The sequence below is a fragment of the Myxine glutinosa genome, chromosome 14 (assembly GCF_964187855.1).
Source record: "Myxine glutinosa chromosome 14, kmMyxGlut1.1, whole genome shotgun sequence".
Classification (NCBI taxonomy): Eukaryota; Metazoa; Chordata; class Myxini; order Myxiniformes; family Myxinidae; genus Myxine; species Myxine glutinosa.
In genome coordinates, this window is record NC_136274.1 from 56178928 (window position 1) to 56206370 (window position 27443).

The following is a 27443-nucleotide window of genomic DNA, read 5'->3' on the forward strand; positions in this document are numbered from 1 at the left end:
CCCATCCCCCCTTCCCTCCAAAACTTCCCCATCCCCCCTCCCCTCCAAAACTTCCCCATCACCCCTCCCCTCCAAATCCTCCCCATCACCCATCCCTTTCAAATCTCCCCCCTTGCCCCTTCCCTCCCCTCCCTCCTAAACTCCCCCCACACCCCTCCCCTCCGAAACTCTCCCTCACTCCTCCCCTCTCACCCCTCCTCCTCAAAGCATCCTCCCTGCTTCTTCCCCCTTCCAACTTTCACCTTTATCTCCCCCAACCTTCTGCCTCGCTCTTCCCCCTCCTCAAATAACACCTCACTGTGCCTCACCCAATCTCCATCAAACCTTTTGTCCGCCCCATTCTTCCCTTTCTCCAAGCTATTCTGAAATCTCTGAAATCTCTTGACACACCTTCAGCAGCTCTCCCTACCTCTTCCACATCTTACCCTACCCCCCCCCCCTGTTCTGTACCCGATGCTCCCCCTTCCTCTTCATTAACGGTATGGACCTCAAACATCCGGGGCCTTCGCTCAAACTTGACTGATCTCTCCATACAGGTTGCTTCTGACAAACCAGATGTGATCTGCTAAACAGAAACTTTCCTCCTTCATGATGTCTCTGATGTCTTGGTATCTCTCCCAGGTTACTCCCTCCTCCAGTATGATAGACCTGAGCCTCGTCCTGGAGGTGGGGTTGCTATCTTTATAAAAAACTCTCTTCCTCACTCGCCCTCCACTGCCCTCTCTCCACCTCACCCCCAGGAATACCTTTGGCTACGGCTTCCCCTTCGCTCCCACCTTTTGTTCATATGTGTGTTGTACCGTCCACCAAACAGTGATGTCTCCATCTACATCTCGCTGTCTGATAATATGGACCAACTTCTATCTACCCATCCCAACTCTCTCTTCCTCATATGTGGTGATTTCAATTGTCACCATGCCAGTTGGCTGGGTGTGGGTACCTCTCTCACCAGCCATGGCTCTTCGGCAAAGGACCTCTGCGACTCACTGGGACTGACACAATCTGTCAATTTCCCGACCCGGATCTCAGTCAACGGAGCATCTTCTTTTCTGGACTTGGTTATGACTAACTTCCCTGAAAATGTCTGCTGCTCTTCTTCTGCTCCAATCGGCTCATCTGATCATGTGCTTGTCAAAGCGGACATCTCTCTGACCATTCTCAGAGAGCCTCCTCAGCGTCGATGAGACTGGCATTTCACTCAGGCCAACTGGCACGGTCTTCAAGCAGCCATCAATCATCTGGACTGGTCTCCCATCTCGACCGCCTCTGACATCAACTCATCCTGGGAATTCTTTCAAAGTAAATTGCTCTCTCTCATGCACAGATTTATCCCATCTCGTCTTCAGTTGTCATACCCTTCCTCCCGTCCATGGTACACGGAATCTTGTGGTGAGGCTGTTGCCCTGGAACAACTTGCTTTCGTCTCCTGGAAAGCAAATCCAACGGAAGGAAATCTCATTTCCTTTCACAAAGCCCGAAACAAGTGTGTGTCCACCCTCAGGAGAGCCAGGAAACAATATCTCACCGTTCTCAAGACCGAACTCTCTTATCTGTCTCCCTCTTCCAAATCCTGGTGGCGTCTGGTCAAATCTGTTTCTGGTGTTTGTTCCCCCTCCATCCCCTCAAACGGCTTAACGGCTGACTCCGCACGTGAAAAAGCTGAATGCCTCAACTTTGTGTTTGCCTCTAAATATTGTGTCCCAAACCCATCCCTCTCTGTACCCACCGTACCCAGCTGCTCCTGGACTCTGTGTCCTTTCCTCCTGACAAGGTGGAAAAGTTTCTGTCAACCCTCGACTCCGATTCTGCAACTGGTCCTGACGGCATCAGCCCACGGGTCCTAAAATCATGTTCTTCCGCTCTTTCACTCCCTCTTTCTGTTCTCTTCACCCTCTCTTTTGCTCAAGGTCATCTGCCATCTGCTTGGAAATCAGCCAACATCACCGCTTTGCACAAAAAGGTGCAAAAACAGATCCTAGCAACTACAGACCAATCAGCCTTCTCCCAATTATCAGCAAAGTCATAAAATCCATCATTGCTTCAGATATGAAATCTTTCCTCTTCTCCAATGGCTTGATCTCTGATCAACAATTTGGTTTCAGACCTGGTCACTCTACTCTGGACATGCTGCTTCTGCTTTCTCAACAATGGATGGAGGTCCTCAACGCCAAACAGGAAATTAGAGCTGTCTCCCTTGACATTTCACGTGCCTTCGATACGGTCTGGCACCCTGCTCTGCTCACCAAACTCTCCTCCTTTGGTATCCATGGAAATCTCCACGCATGGCTGGTGGACTTCCTCTCTGGTCGTAGTCAACGTGTGGCCCTGAATGGGTTTCTCTCATCTCCTCTTCCTGTTCAGGCTGGAGTTCCCCAAGGTAGTGTTCTGGGCCCTGTGCTTTTTCTGGTCTTCATCAATGATCTCTCTGACTCTCTTGAAAATCCTCTCTATCTCTTTGCTGACGACTCTACTCTCTGTCGCTCCATTCCTCATCCCTCAGATCGGCAGTCTGCAGCCTCCTCACTCTCTGCAGACCTGGACAAAATCACAGACTGGGCAAACAAATGGAACATGTCTTTCAATCCTGATAAATCTCACACTCTTACGATATCTCTCTGAAAAGACCGACTGGACAACCCTCCCATCCACTTTCTGAATAATCCTCTCCAAGAAGTTCTGTCACTCAAGCTTTTGGGTCTCACTATTTGCCATGATCTTTCCTGGGAAAACCACATTTCAAATCTGGCCTCCAAAGCCAGTCGCCGACTGGGCATCCTCCGTCGTGCGAAGTCCTTCCTTGGCACACCTGAGCTCCTCACCACATACAAGGCTTTCATCCGCAGCTCTATGGAATACTGCTCTCCCCTCTGGTCTGGTGCTGCTGCCTCACACCTAGCTCGTCTTCACGCTGTTGAAACCAAAGCGTTCAGAATCATTGGAATCTCCCACGATGAAGCTAACTCCAAGGGCCTTTCACTCACTCACCGCAGGCAGGTTGGTGGTCTTTCCGTCTTCTACCGACTCCTCTCTGGCCTTGCCCCCCCCCCCCCCCAGCTCTCTCTGGGCTGTCCCCCAAATATTCCTACAGGTCGCACAAGATCTGCCTGCAACCCTCTTATGGTTAAACTGCCAAAATCAAGACTTTCTGCTCACCTTCACTCCTTCATTCCTCTTTTCTCCCGCCTCTGGAACAAACTCCCTCACTCTCTTCAATCCCACTCCACCCTCCAGGTCTTTAAAGCAGCTGTTCACCACCATCTCTTATCCTCCCCCATCCAAAACCTTGATCTTTTCTACCCCCACTAATTTCGGTCCCCTTGTGTTTTATACCTCTTCCCCCCCCCCCCCCCCCCTTCCCACGCCTCCTCCCCCCGGGCCCTCTCCCTCCCGCACTTCTCCCTGCTCTCAAATGTTGTGGTTGTGTGCTTCCCCTTCTCTCCCCATCTTGTCTTCCGCTCCCTCTTTTTGTGTATTTTGTTTGTCTGGTTGATTTGTTTGTGAAATAAATGTTAGCTCTTTCACGAGCCTCGATTCAGTATACAAAAAAAAAGAAGTTGCCAGCCAAGTGATCATGTTGGCTGGATCGACGATGAATAATTTGACAAGCTCACAACACCGTGCCAGCGGCTGCTGTCAAACGTTGAGTGCTGACGTTTCGAAGAATGCATCTTGCCGAGCGAGACCTTGGACCTGGTCCAACTGTTCGCAGAGGACTGTGAAAACACTGTCCTGATAAATACCACGTTCGGTGGACATTTCGGTGACCTCAATGGCCCGATCCTACGTGATGCATGAATCAACCTGGGCAACAGTTTGTGGAGTGGTCAGGTCTGCAGACAATCCTGATTTGGAGAGTCTTTAAGCGACTCGCATTCGTGCTTACAAGTCGTCAGTTGCCCATTTGACTAATGTCGAATAAGAGGGTGTACCTTCGCCATACATGGTCACCGTGCAATTACGGATTTATTTGAAGTGGTCCTCGGATTGCAGGGAATTTATTAAGGCAAGACCATTTTGTTCAAACATTTGACAACACCTCAGTGCTCTATTTTAATAAGATGCATACCTTTGGACATAGCAAACTTCTGGGTTATATTCTGAAACCACAATATTGCATTAATGAAAATAATGGCGTGCAAGAAGTATACATGCAATAAGATTCAGAAGAAATAAATAAATAAAACATGGCCCTCGGCTTCCAACAAATAACCCCTTCTGAGAACATTTTGATCATCCTTTGTGTAACGATGGAGGCACTTGAAGAGCTGTCGTCGAGGAAGGAATTTGGAAGTAGGCGAGGGTGCTGGCAACAATCACCTATGTACTCTTTGCCAAAGGTGTGGAACCTTTAAATGTCCACCCGCAATCAATGCTGTGAGATGGGTCACCGGATTGAACGTCCATCCGATGGACGGCGCACCTTCATGCAACGCTTGCCGAAGAAGAAACAGGTTGAGAGTTTATTATCGGGATGAGTAAAGCCGAGAGCAAACAGCTTAAAGGCAAGTGTGCCCTACCTCTACAAGAAAGCAAAAAAAACCAAAACCAATTGAAGCACTTGTTAAAAAATAAAAGTGAGAGAGCATCCTATTTGACCAAAGAGGTAAAGCAGAAAAAAAAAAAAACTTCCTTTGGTAAGCATTCCAAGTTCCGGTGTACATGTGCTTGGAAGCAGCGTAAAGGCCATACGCTTTGCAACTGAGGAAGCTGTGTGCACAGAATTTAAATGGAAAAATACTTTTTATCAAACACACACTCTCAGTTACACAGTGCAAGTTGAAACCGGTCTGCAAGATCATTTTCCATACGCCATACTCAATCGTTTTTGGAAATTCTCAAAATTAACCTCCCACCGAAAAGGTTGCCCGGGTGCATTAAATTTACTTGGCAAAGGATGCTATGCTTTCTACGGAAGCCAAATAAATGCTTAATTCAAGATAAAGAGCAAAATATATTTTCACTTCCTCTAATGACCTTGTGGAGATAAAAACGAAAAGGAAATTAAATGGACACCGACTACTTTGTATTGAATGTAGGGTTGGACCTTCACAAGGCGGTGGTCCGCAACAATCACGAAACATGAAAGTAACAAGAGTTTGAGTTAAGCTTTCAACACAATTTCCAGACTGCCCTAAAAGAACACAAAAGAACCGCAGGTAACCTCGCAAAGCGATCTTGCCTACTCCAAATCCGAGTCCGAGTCCGAGAGCCCAAGACTACAATCAGAGTCTTCAGATGAATTGGCCTCTTCACCCAGTCCATGAGCGTTTGCATCTCCGTCGGATGTGTTGTTGCCCTTCTTATTGTATGGAGCCTCGAGCATCGCCCAACGAATTGGCTCAGCCTTTCTGAGGACCACCTCCACCTTGGAAGCAGCCAACGTCACGGTACTGTGCTGCACATCCACATCCTGATGGATAAAGAAAAAAGCAATTTCAAAAAAGGACAAATTCGGGATAAAGTCCACAATTACCACAGATGCTTATCAACAAGCACAACATCAAAGATAAATTCAACTCACCCCATAGAGGTCAACCTTCATAAAAAATTGCTTTTCATTTTCAAAAGTCAAGTTGATCTCCACCTTCAAAAAGTCAAAAATAAAGAATGTTAAAGATAGACGTGGTCCAACCTAAGTACCCAAACTGTGTTCGAGGGAGACTTGCACGTACCACCGTGCTATTAGCCCGAACATGCGTGAGCTTAGGATCTGCTGTCTTGGCATACATCGTGAGGACAACCTCGTTGTTCATCTGATGCCAGTCGTGTCGGCAAGTCACCTGCTGAGTCTACCATTGGGGCACAATGTCAGACTTTACATTTAAAGCACAAATTAAAAAAAAAAAAAAATCAATATTCAAATGAACGGCAAAAAAACAAAACAAAACTAGCAAGATTCTCAAAATGCATAGCCCGTCCACATCCACTTTGTATTTATTCGGACTTCTATTATGCTAAACAAAACAAAAACAGCTAAAAACCAGAATGGCACTCTTCGACGTTGCGACATCGACCGACATGACTCTGCCCACATGATCACATCATTACACATACGAGTACTTGTACTAACTGATTTAAATCCCTTCAGCTGTTCTCAAATCTCAAGTAACACATTTTTACCTGACAGGACCTCTGACCTCCTGACCCCACAATCTAATCCGTTTATCTTATCATTATACACACTCGTGCGAAATTTGACTTGGTTCCCGTCAGCCATTCTTCAATTATCACGGTAACGAAAACCTATCATGGATGGACTAACAACCTGAAAACATAATGTCTCCGGCGACCTAGTCAACATAAAAAAGACTATTGCCAATTTTAGGCGACCTTGACCGTTGGACCTCAAAAGCAAGAGGCTTCAGTAACGCAAAATGCAAAGTCTGCTCAAATTTCAAGTCTAATGGAAATTGATGATTTTGTGACATTTGACCAAATTATTGATTTGTCTTCTCCATATTCTCATAATAAAGCTTTGTTGAAAATTTGATGATATAAGCTCAAATGGTAAAAAAAGTTACGGACCGGACAGACACACACAAGCGATTGCAAAACCCCGTCTCCCGTGCTAACTAGAGCGAAGTCGATGGCACACCATCACAAATCCCCATGTTTCGCACCTAAAGCAACGTTGAAAGATAGCAAAAACGTCCACCAGGAACGACCCAATATGAAATTTTGAATTAAAAATGTTTTTCCCCGTTTGGAACCCTGTGACCCTTAGTCCCCACCCCCTGGGGCATAAAGTGGAGGTGAAATCCAAAAGATCGTTACATATTTCATGCATCCCCCAATGTTGATTGCATAATTATACAAAGTTTCATTAAAAATATTTTAAAATGTGCCCTCCATTGCATTTTTTGGTATTTGACCTTTTTATCCCACCGCAGGTGGCGGGGCCAAAAGTGATACTGCTCTTGCACCGTTTAAAAATTTTTTTTTATAATAATAACAATAGAAGAAACATGTGGAGAGAAGAAATATGTGGAGGGTGTTCATACGGTGGGAGCTTGGTGCCAACAATGAGCACCACGCTTGCAACCGGCGAAGCTCAAGAATGTGTTGAAGTCGGTGGTTTTACGATGGCAGCAGGACCAGAACTTCAACCTGCAAGCAAATATAGGGTTAACAGACTCCACAAGAGTCAAACTTGCAGCTGAAATATCAGATGGCAAGTGCTCAACATGTGACGAACTTACCCTTCATGGAACACTGGAGTGCCTGGATGGTACATACACGTCTCATTTAGAGACTCTTGTCCTTGGTAAGGCTAGGGTAAGGAAAGTGAACTGGGTGAACAGTCATTATATCTGCTCGATTAGATATTAAAATGCTCTGGTTTGATGACTTCTCATACGTACCACTTTGCAGCCTCCATTCTTGCAGGAAGTACCAACCTCTGGCATTCCACCATTTTCATCTGCTAACAAAATTCCACGTAGACACACAAACCAAAAAAGAAGCCTGAAAGTATTAGATATTTCACTCTGAAAAGTAAAATTATTGTTTATTTGTGTGCATGTTATAAGTTACAAGTTTAACCAGCACACGTCGTGTGCATTAGAGGACAATAGTTGTGCTGCTGATAGAATGGCCCCTGCAGGTTAAGGCAGGAATTTTTGGGATTTAGCCAGTGTGCTGGTGATAATTCCCCCCTTTTTTTTCTTATTTTTTGAAAGACACCATGGGATCTTAAACATAAACAAAATTAATGGGAGCAGACGAGTCCCCAGCTTAACGTCAATTTGAATGACAGTGCACTTTGTGGGACTCAATGCCCTGCAATCAGAGTTCATAGCCGGGATGAGAATTAAACCTTTACGAAGTAGCTCAAAGAATGAGAGAAAGGTGGGTTATCTGTGTCATCCTATTGGACAATCATACAATATATATATATATATCATTTTGAGTGTGTGTGTGTGTGTGTGTGTGTGTGTGTGTGTGTGTGTGTGTGTGTGTGTGTGCGCGTGCACGCGTTGCTGTTGTTGACTGCTATCTCCACACATGGGCGGGTTCCAGCTCCTGGAGACCTTCCAGATCTCAAAGTATCCACTTCCATGTGTGCATGTGTATGCATGTGTTTTGACTTGGTGTATGCAATACTAAACCACAGGACATAATGAGTTGAAATTTGTTGGTTGTACATAGGGTGTGCCTGGGAAGCTGGGGTTCAGAAAGGGGCGGAACAGAGCCGATGCAAATTCTTTATGAAGGTTGTGTGTACCATATAGCGCCACCCAATGGTGTGGGAGAGAATATTACAAGTCATCTTTGGAGAAGTTACGCTGTACACGTGACATAGTGCAAGTGCTTTACAAGCATAGTGCATAGTGCAAGTGCAAGTTCCACCCTGCCAGATGGAGAAGGAAATGCACTCCCCTTGGGAGTGTGTGTTTATCGTCGAATAAAATAGCTATGCAAGAGCATAATGGTTTCTGAAGTAGAGTGTGAAAATAGCTATCGGTAACAGCAAACATTTTCAAGACAAAATTGTTCGTCACACCTGTTGGTTCCACTCTCTCAACTGACTCCTTGGCTCTCTCCAGTGCTTGCTTCAAGGAGGGTAGAACCGTCGTTGGGAGTTCGACGAGGGGTTCGTCGGCACTGTAGCATAAAAAGGTGCCTTAAGGGCATTTTCAAAACATGTCACTTATTGAATAAATGGACAGCAAACACAAGGAACAGATAATTAGAAAACAAGCCGATACAAGATATCAGTCAATGGTTCCTAAGATCTCATAATCATCCGGCAACAGGCAAATGCATGTGCACACCTGGCTCGAGGAAGCTTTTTCCTCACTGGCGGTGGAAGTGCCTTGAAATTTATCACATCTTTTTTTACCACTCCATCACCTTCTACCTGCTGGGCAGCCACACGTGACTCCTCCGTGAGCTTTTCGGGGTTGTGCTGACCTTTCGTGCAACCCTTGGGGAAAGGAAGCAATGTAATTCGTTGCTCAAGCTCATTTTGTCAAAGGTCATAGTTTCTTGCTCTCATTTAAACAGCAAGATTGCTTTCACATCAAATCTGGGATTGCCGACAAATAATAACCGGAGAGTTAATAGAACACCTTACCCCATGCAGCGTAAAGTGTAATAATTCAATTTAAGTCAAATAATGATTTTAAAAGTTGTCCAAAAAAATTCCGGAGGTTTAGCACCGTTGATGCAGTCTTATACACCGCCTCATTTAACTTGTAATGCAAAACTGAAGGGGTTTTTGAAGCGTTAAGGGGATTTGTGTTCCACAGTGTTGAAGAATAGAATTAAATTGAAATAAAATAAAGATTGTAAAAGTTATATAAAAATATTTTAATTCCAGGAGTTTACCGCCATTGACACAGTGTCTATTACAGCACCTTATTTAACATGTTACATTTTAGTTATTCGTGCCTGTTGCTTGCGTCCAATACAACGTCCTTGGCACACCTGAGCTCCTCACCACATACAAGGCTTTCACCTGCAGCTCACTGGAATACTGCTCTCCCCTCTGGGCCAGTGCTCCTGCCTCACACCTAGCTCGTCTTCACGCTGTAGAAACCAAAGCTTTCAGAATAATTGGAATCTCCCGCGATGAAGCCAACTCCGAGGGCCTTTCACTCACTCACTGCAGGCAGGTTGGTGGTCTTTCTGTCTTCCACCGACTCCTCTCCGGCCTTGCTCCCCCAGCTCTGTCTGTGCTCTGTCCGCCAAATATTCCTACAGGACACACAGGATCTGCCAGCAACTCTCTTATGGTAAAACTGCCAAAATCAAGACTCTCTGTTCACCTTCACTCTTTCATTCCTCTTTTCTCCCGCCTCTGGAACAAACTCCCTCACTCTCTTCAATCCCACTCCTTCCTCCAGGTCTTTAAAACAGCTGTTCACCACCATCTCTTATCCTCCCCCATCCAAAACCTTGATCTGTTCTATCCCTGTTAATTCACCCCAGATCCAATTTTTTGAAATACCGACTTCTTTCCTGGAAGTCCTAGCAGTGTTTCACTTTCCTGGAAGTGTTTTATACCTCTCCCACCCCCTCTGCCCCTTCCCATGCCTCTTTCCCCCAAGCGCTCTCCCTCCCACAGATCTCCCGACGTCCCTGTTCTCTACTGTTGTACTTGTGTGCTTCGTTCTTTCACCATCTTGTCTCCTGCTCCCTTGATCATATGTTTTTTTGTGTCAGTTTGTTTTTATGTGATTAATGTTAGCTTTTACACAAGCGTCGATCTTGTACACAAACAAACAAATAAAAAAGCCAGAAGTGCTTGACATGTCAGAACGAGGTCAGCTGTGCTCAACATGTCATAAAGAGGTCAGCAGTGCTCGACATTTATCAACACAATTGCAAAACGTCTGCAGAAGGCTCTCTGAAGTTACATCCCATACAAAGGTATTCATCAATTAGGATGCTGCTGCAAATTTGTGCAAAAAGGTGTTTTTGCAAACTCACGGGAATACTGAGGAATTGCGAAAAATCTGTGGTTTTCTTCTTGCAACAAGACCAGCTCTTGGGGTAGGAGAGATAATTATTTGAATTAAAAGCAACACAACCACAAACACGCATAGCTTTATATATTTTTGGGATATAACCTCAGGGTAGAGGCTAAATTGAGACTTGGAGGAGGATAACAGGGTGAGCAAAAGTCTGGAAAAGGCTTTGAGGAGATGGGACCATGGTCTTGGAAGATAAAAGGTGTATACAGGTAAGTGGGAGGGAGTGGGGATGAGGGGGCATGGTCAAATTCGAACCATATTTGCACACGCCATACATTGACGTGCACGAAATGGAATTGCATGGGCCAAGCTTGAATGATAAAACTTGAACTTTGATAAATATATTTCAACCACAGTGACGTCTCACGTAAATAGAGCAACCATTATGACCCATTCAAATGGCATTACAACCATTCACACAACTTACACAAAGTGGGACAAACATGAAACATGACAGAGATGTAAAAACCCATACCTTGAGGGCATCGTGAAAGATAGGGACTCCTGGATGGTGCTGACAACAACCTGAAAGGTAACACGTCAGTGAATGGCATGGTTATGAAGTAGAGAACATCCCCAAAATAATTCGCAGAAAATGACACCAATTCAACCCAGCATATAAAACTACATCACGACCCACAGAATTAAAATAAAGCGTGGAACCAATTGTAACACTTCTCTTTGTAGGCGATCTGAACAAAGGCAGGCTCAGTGCTGGCAAAGAGCTGACAGAATGGCCTAGAGGTATGCACACCCACCTCTAAGCTATCTAGCCTGGGTTTGAATCCTGATCCTGCTATAAACTGTCATCCCAGTGTTTCACAGGCCGGGGGATTCATCAATGCATGTGCCGTCCCTCAAATGCATGTCAAACGGGAGTGCACTGTAAACTGAGAAAAATAAGGTAAGATGACAGGAGAGAGAAAGGAGGTTCACATAGTGTAAAAGGACTGGGGACGGAAAGCAAATAAATTTATGAGTTCAGGATGAGGGAAGAGAAAAGGCCTGTTACATACTTTACAGAAATATACTAGAACGGCACTCGGTAGAGAGCATACCTTTGCCAGGCTGAAAAGTTTACGCTTTCTATCTCACCGATAGGCAAGCTCGCAATCCAGACTTAAACCAAAACCTAAGCAGCTGGTTCTTGTTACCTACCCAACTCATCCCCCAAGTTTTGTCGAAATCCGTCTGCAACGTTTTGAAAAATCGTGCTGTGTATCGTTTTTGACCCGATCTCTTAATGGTGAAGAATCACTTTAAAAATTATTGTATCCGTAATCAGTCAACAAAATCCAATCATTTCTTCCTCGTCACACACCAACCTGTCCACCAAGTATAGTCCAAATCCATATATAACTTTTGAGATATCCTGCTCACAAACAGATAAACAAACAAGTACGGATACATTCAAAGTACACCACCCTCATGCCAAATAAATAAATAACATCCAGAGCACGACATCGACCGGGCACCTGGCTCCCGGCAATGCCGCCGTGCAGCACATAGAGACAGTATTGGCAGGGAGAGATGGACAATATAATTGATTGATGAATTGCGTTATTAAATAAATAAACAATAATCGTAAAATAATTAGTTTCTCAATCAATTGGAGAATAGCATACCGAAATCACCAGTGTTTCATCCAAAGCTGTAACTTTTTGAAAATTAATTAAATTATTGATCAAAAATTATTTAAGCAATCGATTAATCAAAAAATCCAAAATATCCTTCAGAGCCACATCACTTGGTCACTGTTGTGTCCAAATATTAGCTTCCAAGCTCAAAAGGTGCCCGAGATATTGCCCAGATGAGAAAGAAAATATATATTTTTGAATACAGAGTCGAGGCTCGTGTAAGAGCTAATAGTAATAGTTCACGATGTCAATAAATTATATTTCGTTCAAAATCATGGTAGATTAGCAAACCTATACATTTTTGGAAAGGTTGTAGCATAAGGAAACTAAAAATCAATGTTTACATTTGGAGAGATACCTGTATGGCGGCCATTTTGGATTGTCAAAATGGCCACTGTAAAATACATATTTTGTTCTATTTCTGCCTCTAATTACCCTAAAAACTTTTAAAAATATACTAAACCTGTATTTTCAGGGACAAGGAATCCAATGAAAGTATCAAACTAGTGCTATGTGGAATGGTAAGACACGAATCAAAGGTTTTGAATTGCAAAATACTGTCTTTATATTCGCGATAAGTTGCATAATCAAATACATGTTATCATTTTGTACAGGCAGTTAATAACATCAAAATGTATCACAATAATTCATATCACCAAACATACACAGGCAGTCAGCAAAATCATATATACACATGCAGTCGGTATAACTTCACATCTACACAGGCAGTCAATGACAAAATATACACAGGCAGTCAATGGCATCAAACATACACGATTACAGAATATGCCATTTAGAGTTCGTCATCACTGTCCTGTGTGTCGTATCCGACAATATAGTCCGCATCGTTTTCACAGTCCGTTCCACACAAGCAAAGGTCGGTTAAATTGATTGGCAAATCGAATTGGTCGAATGGTCGATCGAATCGAATTCGATGAATCGAATCGAATTGGTCGAATGGTCGAATGGTCGAATGGTCGATCGAAGCGATTGGTCGAATGGTCGAATGGAATTGGTCGATTGGTCGAATCGAATTGGTCGGAATTGGCAAATGTAAACATTGATTTTCAGATTTTCCATGTAATAACGTTTCCAAAAATGTATAGGTTTGCTAATCTACCATGATTTTGAACGAAAAAACATAGTGAACCTGACTATAACACATTAAACACAAAAACATGCACGGACACATAAAACATACAATAACGGGAGCGGGAGACAAGGCGGGGAGAGAGAGAGAGGAAAACATACAAGCGAACAGGGACGTCGGTAGATCTGTGGAAGGGAGAGGGGTTGGGGAGGGGGCGGGGGAGGGGGAGGCAAGGGGTACACGGCACAAAACTCCAGGAACAAACAAAACGAAGGAGGAATGAAAGTGAAGCTGAGCGGAGAGTCTTGATTTTGGTTGTTTCACCAGAAAAGGGTTGCTGGCAGATCTTGTCTAAAGGAATATTTGGGGGACAGAGCACAGACAGAGCTGGGGCAGCTCGGCTGGAGAGGAGTCGGTAGAAGACAGAAAGACCACCAACCTGCCTGCAGTGAGAGAGAGAAAGGCTCTCAGAATCAGCTTCATCGCGGGAGATTTACAGTTCTTTCGGCAACTGTTATTGCATCCACATTTCATAAGTTCCTAGCATGACTTGCCAGCCTCAGGTAGGGCTATCCACAAGGGTCTCCAAATCCCCACTCACCGGGGCTTTGTACCGTCAGGGAAGCAACTAATGCCGGATGCCAACAGTGTCTGGCTTCTGTCTTGGCCGGGTGCCCCCTTCGTATGTTGAAGGAGGGCAGCCCATATAGGGGAGGGAGAGGGGGAAGTTATGGCGTCGATCGGTCTGGACTTCTTGTTGAACAACTCCTTCCGTGCCATGTTGATTTGTTCCTCTGGATGTGTACGATCAAAAATGAGCATGACATAGCACTTAATTAGGGCCATCATCACCGCCTCCGCCTCTTGGTGTTTTTGACAGGTAAAGCAACGCTTGGGCGACTTCTTCTTGGTCGTTAGACTACGTCTCACAAGCAATGTACTTTCCCTTGCCGTGAAATGCAGAGGTCGAGTCACATCCAGTGAAGCTGTGGAACATGAGAAGGGCCCTACTTTTTTCCCAGGTATAATAAAATGATGTGGGCAGGAACATAGCGGAAGTTGTTGCTGGTACTGTGGGCAAACACAAATCTGAGAAGAAGCTGACAGCAAGCACCAGTACATCTGTGTCTACAGTGCAGAGCATGATTTTTGTCACCACCTTGCCTGGCAGCATCTGCAGCATGATGTAAAAGGTGCGCGTCACCTTCGTCACAGGTGCAGGGGCAAAGGGATGATATATTTTCACGTGGTCGAATGCACAGCATGCCTTCTCCAACAGTTGCCACATCCTCATTTTGTTCTTCTGTAAAGGCCTCTACAATATCCCCAGCAAGCAAATTGAATAGTTCAGTCTTGCTTTGCTCCACACAAAGAAATTGCTGCCAGTTAGAAATTAGTTAGGCAGTGCACTTGTCAGACTGACCCTCCTTTAAACTCTTTTCAAAATACCACTCAAACACGAGGTCAATCCTTGCAACATTCTGAAGTTGGCGTGCAACAAAGTATTTTAATATAGTCGCAGCATACTCTCCCAATGTTTTTTGTATGCTTGGGGGTCAAATATGCACTATGACAGCACCGCCAATGATGACGGCATTGGTATCCGGCAAGTGTGGCATTGGTGCGATGAGGTCTTCCAAGAATGTTTAGTTTAGATGTTTCTAACTTTAGATTTGGTTCCATTGTTCAGCTCACCCATGTGTGATAGACAAGGTGGTGATGTTTGATTTTCATGGGTAAATAAGTCATCAGGATGCCCATCTCTTGTTTGACAGGTAATATATAGCCGAGTGAAGAAGGAACAGTCGTTCTTAAGAGAGAACACCTTCATTTTCATCTACGCAACCTCCTTAATCAATGTGTGAGAGAACAGTGGAAACTTGTTTTTGCTTATCGTTTCCATCGTTGATTTGTTTTTGTCAGCGAGCCGTTTACGCATAAATGTCTCATGCTGAGTTTTTTAAATATACATTGTCGAGGCTTGCAGAAGAGCTAATGGATCAGGCCAAAACAGGACGCAAAACACGCAGCAAAAGGAACAGTTGAGACACATGCAAAAGGAGAATTGGAGAGAGGGGGAAAACACCAACAGCACAGTTTAAGGACAAGATAGAGGGAGGTGGACAACCAATGTGTGTGGGGAGGAATGGGGGCAGGAGAGGATGAATGGGGACAGGAGAGGATGAATGGGGACAGGAGAGGATGCATGGGGCTAGGAAAGGATGAATGGGGGCAGGAGAGGATGAATGGGGGCAGGAGAGGATGAATGGGGGCAGGAGAGGATGAATGGGGGCAGGAGAGGATGAATGGGGGCAGGAGAGGATTAATGGGAGCAGGAGAGGATGCATGTTGGCAGGAGAGGATGAATGTGGGCAGGAGAGGATGAATGGGGGCAGGAGAGGATGAATGGGGACAGGAGAGGATGCATGGGGCTAGGAAAGGATGAATGGGGGCAGGAGAGGATGAATGGGAGCAGGAGAGGATGCATGTTGGCAGGAGAGGATGAATGTGGGCAGGAGAGGATGAATGGAGGCAGGAGAGGATGAATGGGGACAGGAGAGGATGCATGGGGCTAGGAAAGGATGAATGGGGGCAGGAGAGGATGAATGGGAGCAGGAGAGGATGAATGTGGGCAGGATAGGATGAATGGGGGCAGGAGAGGATGAATGGGGACAGGAGAGGATGAATGGGGACAGGAGAGGATGCATGGGGCTAGGAAAGGATGAATGGGGGCAGGAGAGGATGAATGTGGGCAGGAGAGGATGAATGTGGGCAGGAGAGGATGAATGGGGGCAGGAGAGGATGAATGTGGGCAGGAGAGGATGAATGTGGGCAGGAGAGGATGAATGGAGGCAGGAGAGGATGAATGGGGACAGGAGAGGATGAATGGGGACAGGAGAGGATGAATGGGGACAGGAGAGGATGCATGGGGCTAGGAAAGGATGAATGGGGGCAGGAGAGGATGCATGGGAGCAGGAGAGGATGAATGTGGGCAGGAGAGGATGAATGGGGGCAGGAGAGGATGAATGGGGACAGGAGAGGATGCATGGGGCTAGGAAAGGATGAATGGGGGCAGGAGAGGATGAATGGGGGCAGGAGAGGATGAATGTGGGCAGGAGAGGGTGAATGGGGGCAGGAGAGGATGAATGGGGACAGGAGAGGATGCATGGGGCTAGGAAAGGATGAATGGGGGCAGGAGAGGATGAATGGGGGCAGGAGAGGATGAATGGGGGCAGGAGAGGATGAATGGGGGCAGGAGAGGATGAATGGGGACAGGAGAGGATGCATGGGGCTAGGAAAGGATGAATGGGGGTAGGAGAGGATGAATGGGAGCAGGAGAGGATGAATGTGGGCAGGAGAGGATGAATGGAGGCAGGAGAGGATGAATGGAGGCAGTAGAGGATGAATGGGGACAGGAGAGGATGCATGGGGCTAGGAAAGGATGAATGGGGGCAGGAGAGGATGAATGGGAGCAGGAGAGGATGAATGTGGGCAGGAGAGGATGAATGGGGGCAGGAGAGGATGAATGGGAGCAGGAGAGGATGCATGTTGGCAGGAGAGGATGAATGTGGGCAGGAGAGGATGAATGGAGGCAGGAGAGGATGAATGGGGACAGGAGAGGATGCATGGGGCTAGGAAAGGATGAATGGGGGCAGGAGAGGATGAATGGGAGCAGGAGAGGATGAATGTGGGCAGGATAGGATGAATGGGGGCAGGAGAGGATGAATGGGGACAGGAGAGGATGAATGGGGACAGGAGAGGATGCATGGGGCTAGGAAAGGATGAATGGGGGCAGGAGAGGATGAATGTGGGCAGGAGAGGATGAATGTGGGCAGGAGAGGATGAATGGGGGCAGGAGAGGATGAATGTGGGCAGGAGAGGATGAATGTGGGCAGGAGAGGATGAATGGAGGCAGGAGAGGATGAATGGGGACAGGAGAGGATGAATGGGGACAGGAGAGGATGAATGGGGACAGGAGAGGATGCATGGGGCTAGGAAAGGATGAATGGGGGCAGGAGAGGATGCATGGGAGCAGGAGAGGATGAATGGGGACAGGAGAGGATGCATGGGGCTAGGAAAGGATGAATGGGGGCAGGAGAGGATGAATGGGAGCAGGAGAGGATGAATGTGGGCAGGAGAGGATGAATGGAGGCAGGAGAGGATGAATGGAGGCAGTAGAGGATGAATGGGGACAGGAGAGGATGCATGGGGCTAGGAAAGGATGAATGGGGGCAGGAGAGGATGAATGGGAGCAGGAGAGGATGAATGTGGGCAGGAGAGGATGAATGGGGGCAGGAGAGGATGAATGGGGGCAGGAGAGGATTAATGGGAGCAGGAGAGGATGCATGTTGGCAGGAGAGGATGAATGTGGGCAGGAGAGGATGCATGGGGCTAGGAAAGGATGAATGGGGGCAGGAGAGGATGAATGGGAGCAGGAGAGGATGAATGGGGGCAGGAGAGGAAGAATGGGGGCAGGAGAGGATGAATGGGGGCAGGAGAGGATGAATGGGGGCAGGAGAGGATGAATGGGGGCAGGAGAGGATGAATGGGGGCAGGAGAGGATTAATGGGAGCAGGAGAGGATGCATGTTGGCAGGAGAGGATGAATGTGGGCAGGAGAGGATGAATGGGGGCAGGAGAGGATGAATGGGGACAGGAGAGGATGCATGGGGCTAGGAAAGGATGAATGGGGGCAGGAGAGGATGAATGGGAGCAGGAGAGGATGCATGTTGGCAGGAGAGGATGAATGTGGGCAGGAGAGGATGAATGGAGGCAGGAGAGGATGAATGGGGACAGGAGAGGATGCATGGGGCTAGGAAAGGATGAATGGGGGCAGGAGAGGATGAATGGGCGCAGGAGAGGATGAATGTGGGCAGGATAGGATGAATGGGGGCAGGAGAGGATGAATGGGGACAGGAGAGGATGAATGGGGACAGGAGAGGATGCATGGGGCTAGGAAAGGATGAATGGGGGCAGGAGAGGATGAATGGGAGCAGGAGAGGATGCATGTTGACAGGCAAGGATGAATGGGGACAGGAGAGGATGCATGGGGCTAGGAAAGGATGAATGGGACCACGAGAAGATGAATGGGACCAGGAGAGGATGAATGGGGGCAGGAGAGGATGCATGGGGCTAGGAAAGGATGAATGGGGGCAGGAGAGGATGAATGGGGCTAGGAAAGGATGAATGGGACCAGGAGCCAGGAGAGGATGAATGGGGCCAGGAGAGGATGAATGGGACCAGGAGAGGATGAATGGGGCCAGGAGAGGATGAATGGGGCCAGGATAGGATGAAATGGGGGCAGGAGAGGATCAATGGGGGCAGGAGAGGATGAAAGGGGGCAGGGGAGGATCAATGGGGGCAGGAGAGGATGAATGGGAGCAGGAGAGGATGAATGGGCTTGGACACAATGGATACAGAAGGAAACTCTCAGGAGGGAAGGAAGACTGGAAATTTGGAAGGAGGAGGGATTGGAGTGGGGTTGGGAGGATTAATAAGGGTAGGAGCCGCTCGCTCTCCTCTTCCCGCGATTCCAAGACCATTAAATCGTACATTCAAAAGGAGTTTGCATTTTCATGATTTAGCTTCATTTTTGAAGATGTTTTTCATCTGTTTGCAAATTCGGACGGGAACTAAGGTCCTGAAGTCGTGGTACGAGAGAACAGATTTTGATGGGTGACACTCGCTCGGTGATGTTTTCTCAGAATATCCGGGGCGTTGGACAAGGAAGTGGCCATACAGGAGCAATACCAAACAGCGCAGGTAAACAGCGCAGAAGATGAATGGGACCAGGAGAGGATGAATGGGGGCAGGAGAGGATGCATGGGGCTAGGAAAGGATGAATGGGAGCAGGAGAGGATGAATGGGGGCAGGAGAGGATGAATGGGGGCAGGAGAGGATTAATGGGAGCAGGAGAGGATGCATGTTGGCAGGAGAGGATGAATGTGGGCAGGAGAGGATGAATGGGGGCAGGAGAGGATGAATGGGGACAGGAGAGGATGCATGGGGCTAGGAAAGGATGAATGGGGCCAGGAGAGGATGAATGTGAGCAGGAGAGGATGCATGTTGGCAGGAGAGGATGAATGTGAGCAGGAGAGGATGCATGTTGGTAGGAGAGGATGAATGGGGGCAGGAGAGGATGAATGGGGGCAGGAGAGGATTAATGGGAGCAGGAGAGGATGCATGTTGGCAGGAGAGGATGAATGTGGGCAGGAGAGGATGAATGGGGGCAGGAGAGGATGAATGGGGACAGGAGAGGATGCATGGGGCTAGGAAAGGATGAATCGGACAAGGAGAGGTTGAATGGGACCAGGAGAGGATGAATGGGGGCAGGAGAGGATGAATGGTGGCAGGAGAGGATGAATGGGGGCAGGAGAGGATGAATGGGGGCAGGAGAGGATGAATGGGGGCATGAGAGGATGAATGGGGGCAGGAGAGGATGAATGGGGGCAGGAGAGGATGAATGGGGGCAGGAGAGGATTAATGGGGGCAGGAGAGGATTAATGGGGGCAGGAGAGGATGAATGGGAGCAGGAGAGGATGCATGTTGGCAGGAGAGGATGAATGTGGGCAGGAGAGGATGAATGGAGGCAGGAGAGGATGAATGGAGGCAGTAGAGGATGAATGGGGACAGGAGAGGATGCATGGGGCTAGGAAAGGATGAATGGGGGCAGGAGAGGATGAATGGGAGCAGGAGAGGATGAATGTGGGCAGGAGAGGATGAATGGGGGCAGGAGAGGATGAATGGGGGCAGGAGAGGATTAATTGGAGCAGGAGAGGATGCATGTTGGCAGGAGAGGATGAATGTGGGCAGGAGAGGATGCATGGGGCTAGGAAAAGATGAATGGGGGCAGGAGAGGATGAATGGGAGCAGGAGAGGATGAATGGGGGCAGGAGAGGAAGGATGGGGGCAGGATAGGATGAATGGGGGCAGGAGAGGATGAATGGGGGCAGGAGAGGATTAATGGGAGCAGGAGAGGATGCATGTTGGCAGGAGAGGATGAATGTGGGCAGGAGAGGATGAATTTGGAAGGAGGAGGGATTGGAGTGGGGTTGGGAGGATTAATAAGGGTAGGAGCCGCTCTCCTCTTCGGACTCATCCTGTATTTTCTGTCCAGGTGTGCTGTTCGCCCCGCCCCCATTAACTCCTTGCCATCCACCGTTTGCCCTTCACGTGACTCGTGGTGGTCCCTCTCGGCTCTCCCCCCGTTGGTATTTTTGTGCACATAAGATTGTTCACGGTTCTGTTTAAATATTATTTAAATATGTATAACCTTTCCCCTTCAGTGTTTTACTTGGTGGTATTTTACAACACGCTGTTTTTCTTCCTATTTAAAAGGCTTTTCTCAATTTCCTCTCCAACTCATTCCACCTCAAAAAAAAGAAATTCAATATCTTATACGTCTCCCTCACTACATGGTCTAAATTCACATTCATTTCATCCCTCCTCCATCATTCTGAACCGGATTGCTAACTTGAAAATCACAACAAACCCAATTTGTTTTCAATGTTCGTCTTTCATTAATCATCCACTTTCTAAACTCCCCTCTTGCCCCTCCCATCCAAATCCCTCCCCTTGCACCTACACTCCTAAACTCCCCCCTTGCCCCGCCACTCTTAAACTCCCCCCCTACCCCTCCACTCCTGAACTCCCCCCTTGCCCTTCCACTCCTGAACTCCCCCCTTGCCCTTCCCCTCCTAAACTCCCCCCTCACTCCTCCCCTTCAAAACTCCCCCCCAACCCCTCCCATTCAAATCTCCCCCCATACCATTCCTCTCCAATTCTCCCTCCTCCCCCCTCCTCCTCAAAGCTGCCTCCTCCCCACTTCGTCTCCCTTCTATCTCATACCTCCACCCCCCCCAACCTTCTTCTTTCCTCTGCCCCCCCTCAAACAACCCCTCTCTGTGCCTCATCCCTTCACCTTCAAACCTTTCATCCTCCTCATCCTTCCCTTTCTTGGAACTCTTCTGCAATCGCTGACACACCAACAACTGCTCTCCCTACCTCCCCCTCTCATCCTTCATCTTACCCTACTCCTCCCCTCCCCTGTCCTGTACCCGATGCTCCCCCTCTCTCTTCATTAACGGTATGGACCTCAAACATCCGGGGCCTTCGCTCAAACCTGACTGATCTCTCCATACAGGTTGCTTCTGACAATCCAGACTTGATCTGCTTAACAGAGACTTTCCTCCTTCAAGATGTCTCTGATTCCTTAATATCTCTTCCTGGTTACTCCCTCCTCCGGTATGATAGACCTGAGCCTCGGCCTGGTGGTGGGGTGGCTATCTTTATCAAAAACTCTCTTCCTCACTCTCCTTGCACTGCCCTCTCTCCTCCTCACCCCCAGGAGTACCTCTGGCTACGGCTTCCTCTCCGCTCCCACCTTTTGTTCATATGTGATCTGTACCGTCCCCCAAACAGTGATGACTCCATCTACATTTCACTGTCTGACAACATGGACCAACTTCTATCCACTCATCCCAACTCTCTCTTCCTCATATGTGGTGACTTCAATTGTCATCATGCCACCTGGTTGGGTGTAGGTTCCTCTCTCACCAGTCATGGCACCTCAGCAAAGGACTTCTGTGACTCACTGGGATTGACACAATCTGTCAATTTCCTGACCCGGATCTCAGCCAATGGAGTATCTTCTCTTCTAGACTTGGTTATGACTAACTTCCCTGCTAATGTCTGCTGCTCTTCTTCTGCTTACATCGGTTCTTCTGATCATGTGCTTGTCAAAGTGGACATCTCTCTGGCCATTCTCAGAGAGCCTCCTCAGCGTCGACGAGTCTGGCATTTCACTCAGGCCGACTGGGACGGTCTTCAAGCAGCCATCAATCGTCTGGATTGGTCTCCCATCTCCACTGCCTCTGACATCAATTCTTCCTGGGAATTCTTCCAAAGCAAACTGATCTCTCTCATGCACAGATTTATCCCATCTCGCCTTCAGTTGTCTTACCCTTCCTCCCGTCCATGGTACACTGAATCTTGTGGTGAGGCAGTTGCCCTGAAACAACTTGCCTTTGCCTCTTGGAAGGCTAATCCAACTGAAGGAAATCTCAGTTCCTTCCACCAAGCTCGGAACAAGTGTGTGTCTACCCTCAGGAGTGCCAGGAAGCACTATCTCTCCTCACTCAAGAATGAACTCTCAAACCTGTCTCCTTCCTCCAAATCCTGGTGGCGTCTGGTCAAATCCGTTTCTGGTGTTTGTTCCCCCTCCATCCCCTCCCTTACCTCAAATGGCCACACAGTTGACATCGCACGTGACAAAGCCGAATGCCTCAACTCTGTGTTTGCCTCAAAATCCTTAGTCCCAAACCCATCTCTCTCTGTTCCCACCTTTCCCAGTCGAACCAAACTGCTCCTGGACTCTGTGACCTTCTCTCCTGACAAGGTGGAGGAGTTTTTGTCAAACCTCGACTCTGATTCTGCAACTGGACCAGATGGCATCAGCCCACGGGTCCTAAAATCCTGCTCTGCCGCTCTATCTCACCCTCTCTCTGTTCTTTTCACCCTATCCTTTGCTCAAGGTCATCTGCCAGCATCCTGGAAATCAGCAAACATTACCGCTTTACACAAAAAAGGTGCAAAAACAGATCCTTGCAACTACAGACCAATCAGCCTGCTCCCAATTATCAGCAAAGTCATGGAATCCATCACTGCTTCGGATATGAAATCTTTCCTCTTCTCCAATGGCTTGATCTCTGATCATCAATTTGGTTTCAGACCAGGTCACTCTACTCTGGACATGCTGCTTCTGCTGTCTCAACAATGGATGGAGGTCCTCAATGCCAAACAGGAAATCAGAGCTGTCTCCCTTGACATATCACGTGCCTTCGATACGGTCTGGCACCCAGCTCTGCTCACCAAACTCTCCTCCTATGGTATCCATGGAAATCTCCATGCATGGCTTACGGACTTCCTCTCTGGTCGTAGTCAACGTGTGGCCCTGAATGGATTTCTCTCATCTCCCCTTCCCGTTCAGGCTGGAGTTCCCCAAGGCAGTGTGCTGGGCCCTGTGCTTTTTCTGGTCTTTATCAATGATCTCTCCGACTCTCTGGAAAATCCTCTGTATCTCTTTGCTGATGACTCCACTCTCTGCCGCTCCATTCCTCTTCCCTCAGATCGGCAGTCTGCAGCTTCCTCACTCTCTGAAGACCTGGACAAAATCACAGACTGGTCAAACATGTGGAACATGTCTTTCAATCCTGACAAATCTCACACTCTTACTATGTCTCTCCGAAAAGATCGACTGGACAACCCTCCCATCTACTTTCTCAACAATCCTCTCCAAGAAGTTCTGTCGCTCAAGCTTTTGGGTCTCACCATCTGCCATGATCTTTCTTGGGAAAACCACATTTCCAAGCTGGCCTCCAAAGCCAGTCGCCGACTGGGCATCCTCCGTCGTGCGGTCCTTCCTAGGCACACCTGAGCTCCTCACCACATACAAGGCTTTCATCCGCAGCTCAATGGAATACTGTTCTCCCCTATGGGCTGGTGCTCCTGCCTCACACATGGCTCGGCTTCACGCTGTTGAATCCAAAGCTTTCAGAATCATTGGAATCTCCCACGATGAAGCTATCTCTGAGGGCCTTTCACTCACTCACCGCAGGCAGGTAGGTGGTCTTTCTGTCTTCTACCGACTCCTCTCCGGCCTTGCTCCCCCAGCTCTCTCTGTGCTCTGTCCCCCAAATATTCCTACAGGTCGCACAAGATCTGCCAGCCACCCTCTGATGGTTAAACTGCCGAAATCTCGGCTCTCTGCTCACCTTCACTCTTTCATTCCTCTTTTCTCCCGCCTCTGGAACAAACTCCCACACTCACTTCAATCACACTCCTCCCTCCAGGTCTTCAAAACAGCTGTTCACCACCATCTCTTATCTTCCCCCATCCAAAACCTTGAACTTTTCTACCCCCACTAATTCACCCCAGATCCACCTTGTTTGAAATTCCAACTTCTTTCCTGGAAGTCTTGGCAGTGTCCATATGTTTTATACCTCTCCCACCCCCCCCCCCCCTTCCCATGCCTCCCCCCCAAAGCCCTCTCCCTCCCACAGTTCTCTCGATGTCTCCATGTCTCTCGGTCCCTGATCTCAAATGTTGTGTTTGTGTCCTTCCCCCTCTCTCCCCATCTTGTCTACCGCTCCCGATGTTATTTGTTTTATGTGTCTGTTTGTCTTTCTGTGTGATTAATGTTCGCTCTTTCACGAGCCTCGATCTTGTATACAAAAAAGAAAAAGAAAAAAAAAAAGCCTTGATTATGTATACAAAAAAAACAAAAAAAACATATAAATTATTTTGGTGGTGTATTCTTTTGGTGGTGGTTTTGTTGGTGGTTTTTGTCTGTTTGATTTGTTTGTGTGATAAATGTTAGCTCTTTCACGAGCCTTGATTATGTATACAAAAAAAAAAAAAAAGAAAAAAAAAAAGGAGAGGATGAATGGGGGCAGGAGAGTATGAATGGGGACAGGAGAGGATGCATGGGGCTAGGAAAGGATGAATGGGGGCAGGAGAGGATGAATGGGAGCAGGAGAGGATGCATGTTAGCAGGCGAGGATGCATGTTGGCAGGAGAGGATGAATGGGGACAGGAGAAGATGAATGGGACCAGGAGAGGATGAATGGGGGCAGGAGAGGATGCATGGGGCTAGGATAGGATGAATGGGGGCAGGAGAGGATGAATGGGGCCAGGAAAGGATGAATGGGACCAGGAGAAGATGAATGGGACCAGGAGAGGATGAATGGGGGCAGGAGAGGATGCATGGGGCTAGGAGAGGATGCATGGGGCCAGGAGAGGATGAATGGGAGCAGGAGAGGATGAATGGGGGCAGGAGAGAATGAATGGGGGCAGGAGAGGATGAATGGGAGCAGGAGAGGATGCATGTTGGCAGGAGAGATGAATGTGGGCATGAGAGGATGAATGGGGGCAGGAGAGGATGAATGGGGACAGGAGAGGATGCTTGGGGCTAGGAAAGGATGAATGGAGGCAGGAGAAGATGAATGGGACCAGGAGAGGATGAATGGGGGCAGGAGAGGATGCATGGGGCGAGGAAAGGATGAATGGGACAAGGAGAGGTTGAATGGGACCAGGAGAGGATGAATGGGGCAGGAGAGGATGAATGGTGGCAGGAGAGGATGAATGGGGGCAGGAGAGGATGAATGGGGGCAGGAGAGAATGAATGTGGGAAGGAGAGGATGAATGGGGGCAGGAGAGGATGAATGGGGGCAGGAGAGGATGAATGGGGGCAGGAGAGGATGAATGGGGGCAGGAGAGGATGAATGGTGGCAGGAGAGGATGAATGGGGGCAGGAGAGGATGAATGGGGGCAGGAGAGGATGAATGTGGGCAGGAGAGGATGAATGTGGGCAGGAGAGGATGAATGGTGCTAGGAAAGGATGAATGGGACCAGGAGAGGATGAATGGAGGCAGGAGAGGATGAATGGAGGCAGGAGAGGATGAATGGGGGCAGGAGAGGATGAACCAGGAGAGGATGAATGGGACCAGGAGAGGATGAATGGGGCCAGGAGACAATGAATGGGGCCAGGAGACGATGAATGGGGCCAGGAGAGGATGCATGGGGCCAGGAGAGGATGCATGGGGCCAGGAGAGGATGCATGGGGCCAGGAGACGATGAATGGGGCCAGGAGACGATGAATGGGGCCAGGAGAGGATGCATGGGGCCAGGAGAGGATGCATGGGGCCAGGAGAGGATGCATGGGGCCAGGAGAGGATGAATGGGACCAGGAGAGGATGAATGGGGCCAGGAGAGGATGAATGGGGCCAGGATAGGATGAAATGGGGCAGGAGAGGATCAATGGGGGCAGGAGAGGATGAAAGGGGGCAGGAGAGGATCAATGGGGGCAGGAGAGGATGAATGGGAGCAGGAGAGGATGAATGGGCTTGGACACAATGGATACAGAAGGAAACTCTCAGGAGGGAAGGAAGACTGGAAATTTGGAAGGAGGGATTGGAGTGGGGTTGGGAGGATTAATAAGGGTAGGAGCCGCTCTCCTCTTCCCGCGATTCCAAGACCATTAAATCGGACATTCAAAAGGAGTTTGCATTTTCATGATTTAGCTTCATTTTTGAAGATGTTTTTCATCTGTTTGCAAATTCGGACGGGAACTAAGGTCCTGAAGTCGTGGTACGAGAGAACAGATTTTGATGGGTGACACTCTCTCGGTGATGTTTTCTCAGAATATCCGGGGAGGTGGACAAGGAAGTGGCCATACAGGAGCAATACCAAACAGCGCAGGTAAGTCCACATAATGATAATGACATATGCAAATCTGTGTAGAGTTTACTGTAGATCTACACAGAAAGATGGCAAAGCCAATACTTTTAATAAGAACAAAGTGTGTAGTTTTTGTGTATTTTGCCATTTATATTTGTTTAGAACCGTGGATTTTATTTTTTAATAGGCCTAGTTTAAAGTTATCCTAAAATTAAATAATCCCAAACCACAAGGTGCGCAGAGCCGTTACTCACCGTCCACATTCTCCGCGGGGTCAAACCGCTGTCCACAGCCCTTGTTGTAGCAAAGCAGAGACATTCACTGTCTATCTATCTATCTATCAAGCCGAATAAGCCGATAAATTCCTCCAACCGGATCCCAAAGAACTCTGAGAATAGGACCGAGAAGCTTCCAGAATGGCGGGTACTTCCGACAACGGTTGTTTTTTTATTTATTGTAATGTAACGTCCTCTCCGTTATTTGGGAAAACATCGATGACCACTGTCTGCTTTGTAAAAAAAGAAGAAAAAAAAGAAAAGAAAAGAAAAAAAAGAAGAAGAACAAACCACATTATATTTAACTTTTTTTTCCCCACAGCCGAAGAGGAGCTAATCAATTTCTTTACATTCTCAAACCGAAAAATCACAATTTTATTTGTTTTGATTATTGAATGCAATACTTTTGTAATATAACATAAATCAATGAATATGTCATTTGGATCGCATTTGGGACAAAAAAGAAAAAGAAAAATCCTTATGAAGGGGGGCCGAAGAAGAACAACAGGTAGTTAACCTAAAAGAGGAAGAAGAGGGGCAAGACAAAATCGACGTCGCTGAAGTTAATCCGCTCATCTGTGATATAGTCGAGTGTAACGTGAATTCATCATTATGGACTGTTATTGTCATATTTTGTTAAATGCTATTTATGTATGTCGAAGCGTATTACTGTACATTATGTTGTTTAGTCGGTTTTGCCAATCGCACGCGTTATAGTGGCCATGACG

At 47.6% G+C, this 27443-nt stretch overlaps 1 protein-coding gene across 2 annotated transcripts; it reads right to left on the reverse strand.

Moving 5' to 3' along the window:
* Nucleotides 1–3979: 3979 nt before the first annotated feature.
* Nucleotides 3980–27086, reverse strand: LOC137439806 (cysteine and histidine-rich domain-containing protein 1). 2 transcript variants are annotated; one of them, XM_068135918.2, is made up of 11 exons: nucleotides 26695–27086; nucleotides 10954–11003; nucleotides 10435–10491; nucleotides 8775–8926; nucleotides 8504–8604; nucleotides 7362–7423; nucleotides 7200–7270; nucleotides 7002–7107; nucleotides 5673–5789; nucleotides 5522–5584; nucleotides 3980–5410 (listed from the first exon to the last, which is right to left on the reverse strand). In XM_068135918.2, the coding sequence occupies exons 1-11, from the start codon at nucleotides 26756–26758 to the stop codon at nucleotides 5180–5182; spliced, it is 1074 nt and encodes a 357-aa protein (XP_067992019.2). In that variant the 5' UTR covers nucleotides 26759–27086; the 3' UTR covers nucleotides 3980–5179. The 2 variants fall into 2 exon arrangements, with proteins under 2 accessions (XP_067992019.2, XP_078624320.1); XM_078768194.1 differs by having other exon boundaries at nucleotides 7362–7420; nucleotides 26695–27076.
* Nucleotides 27087–27443: the final 357 nt, after the last annotated feature.

Coding starts and splice junctions, on each gene's coding strand:
- LOC137439806 (XM_068135918.2), bottom strand. CDS start 26,758: ATGTCTCTGCTTTGCTACAACAAGGGCTGTGGACAGCGGTTTGACCCC. Junction 10,492..10,953: donor TCTTTCACGATGCCCTCAAG/GTATGGGTTTTT, acceptor TCCTACCCCAAG/AGCTGGTCTTGTTGCAAGAA. Junction 5,411..5,521: donor TGAAGGTTGACCTCTATGGG/GTGAGTTGAATT, acceptor TTTATCCATCAG/GATGTGGATGTGCAGCACAG.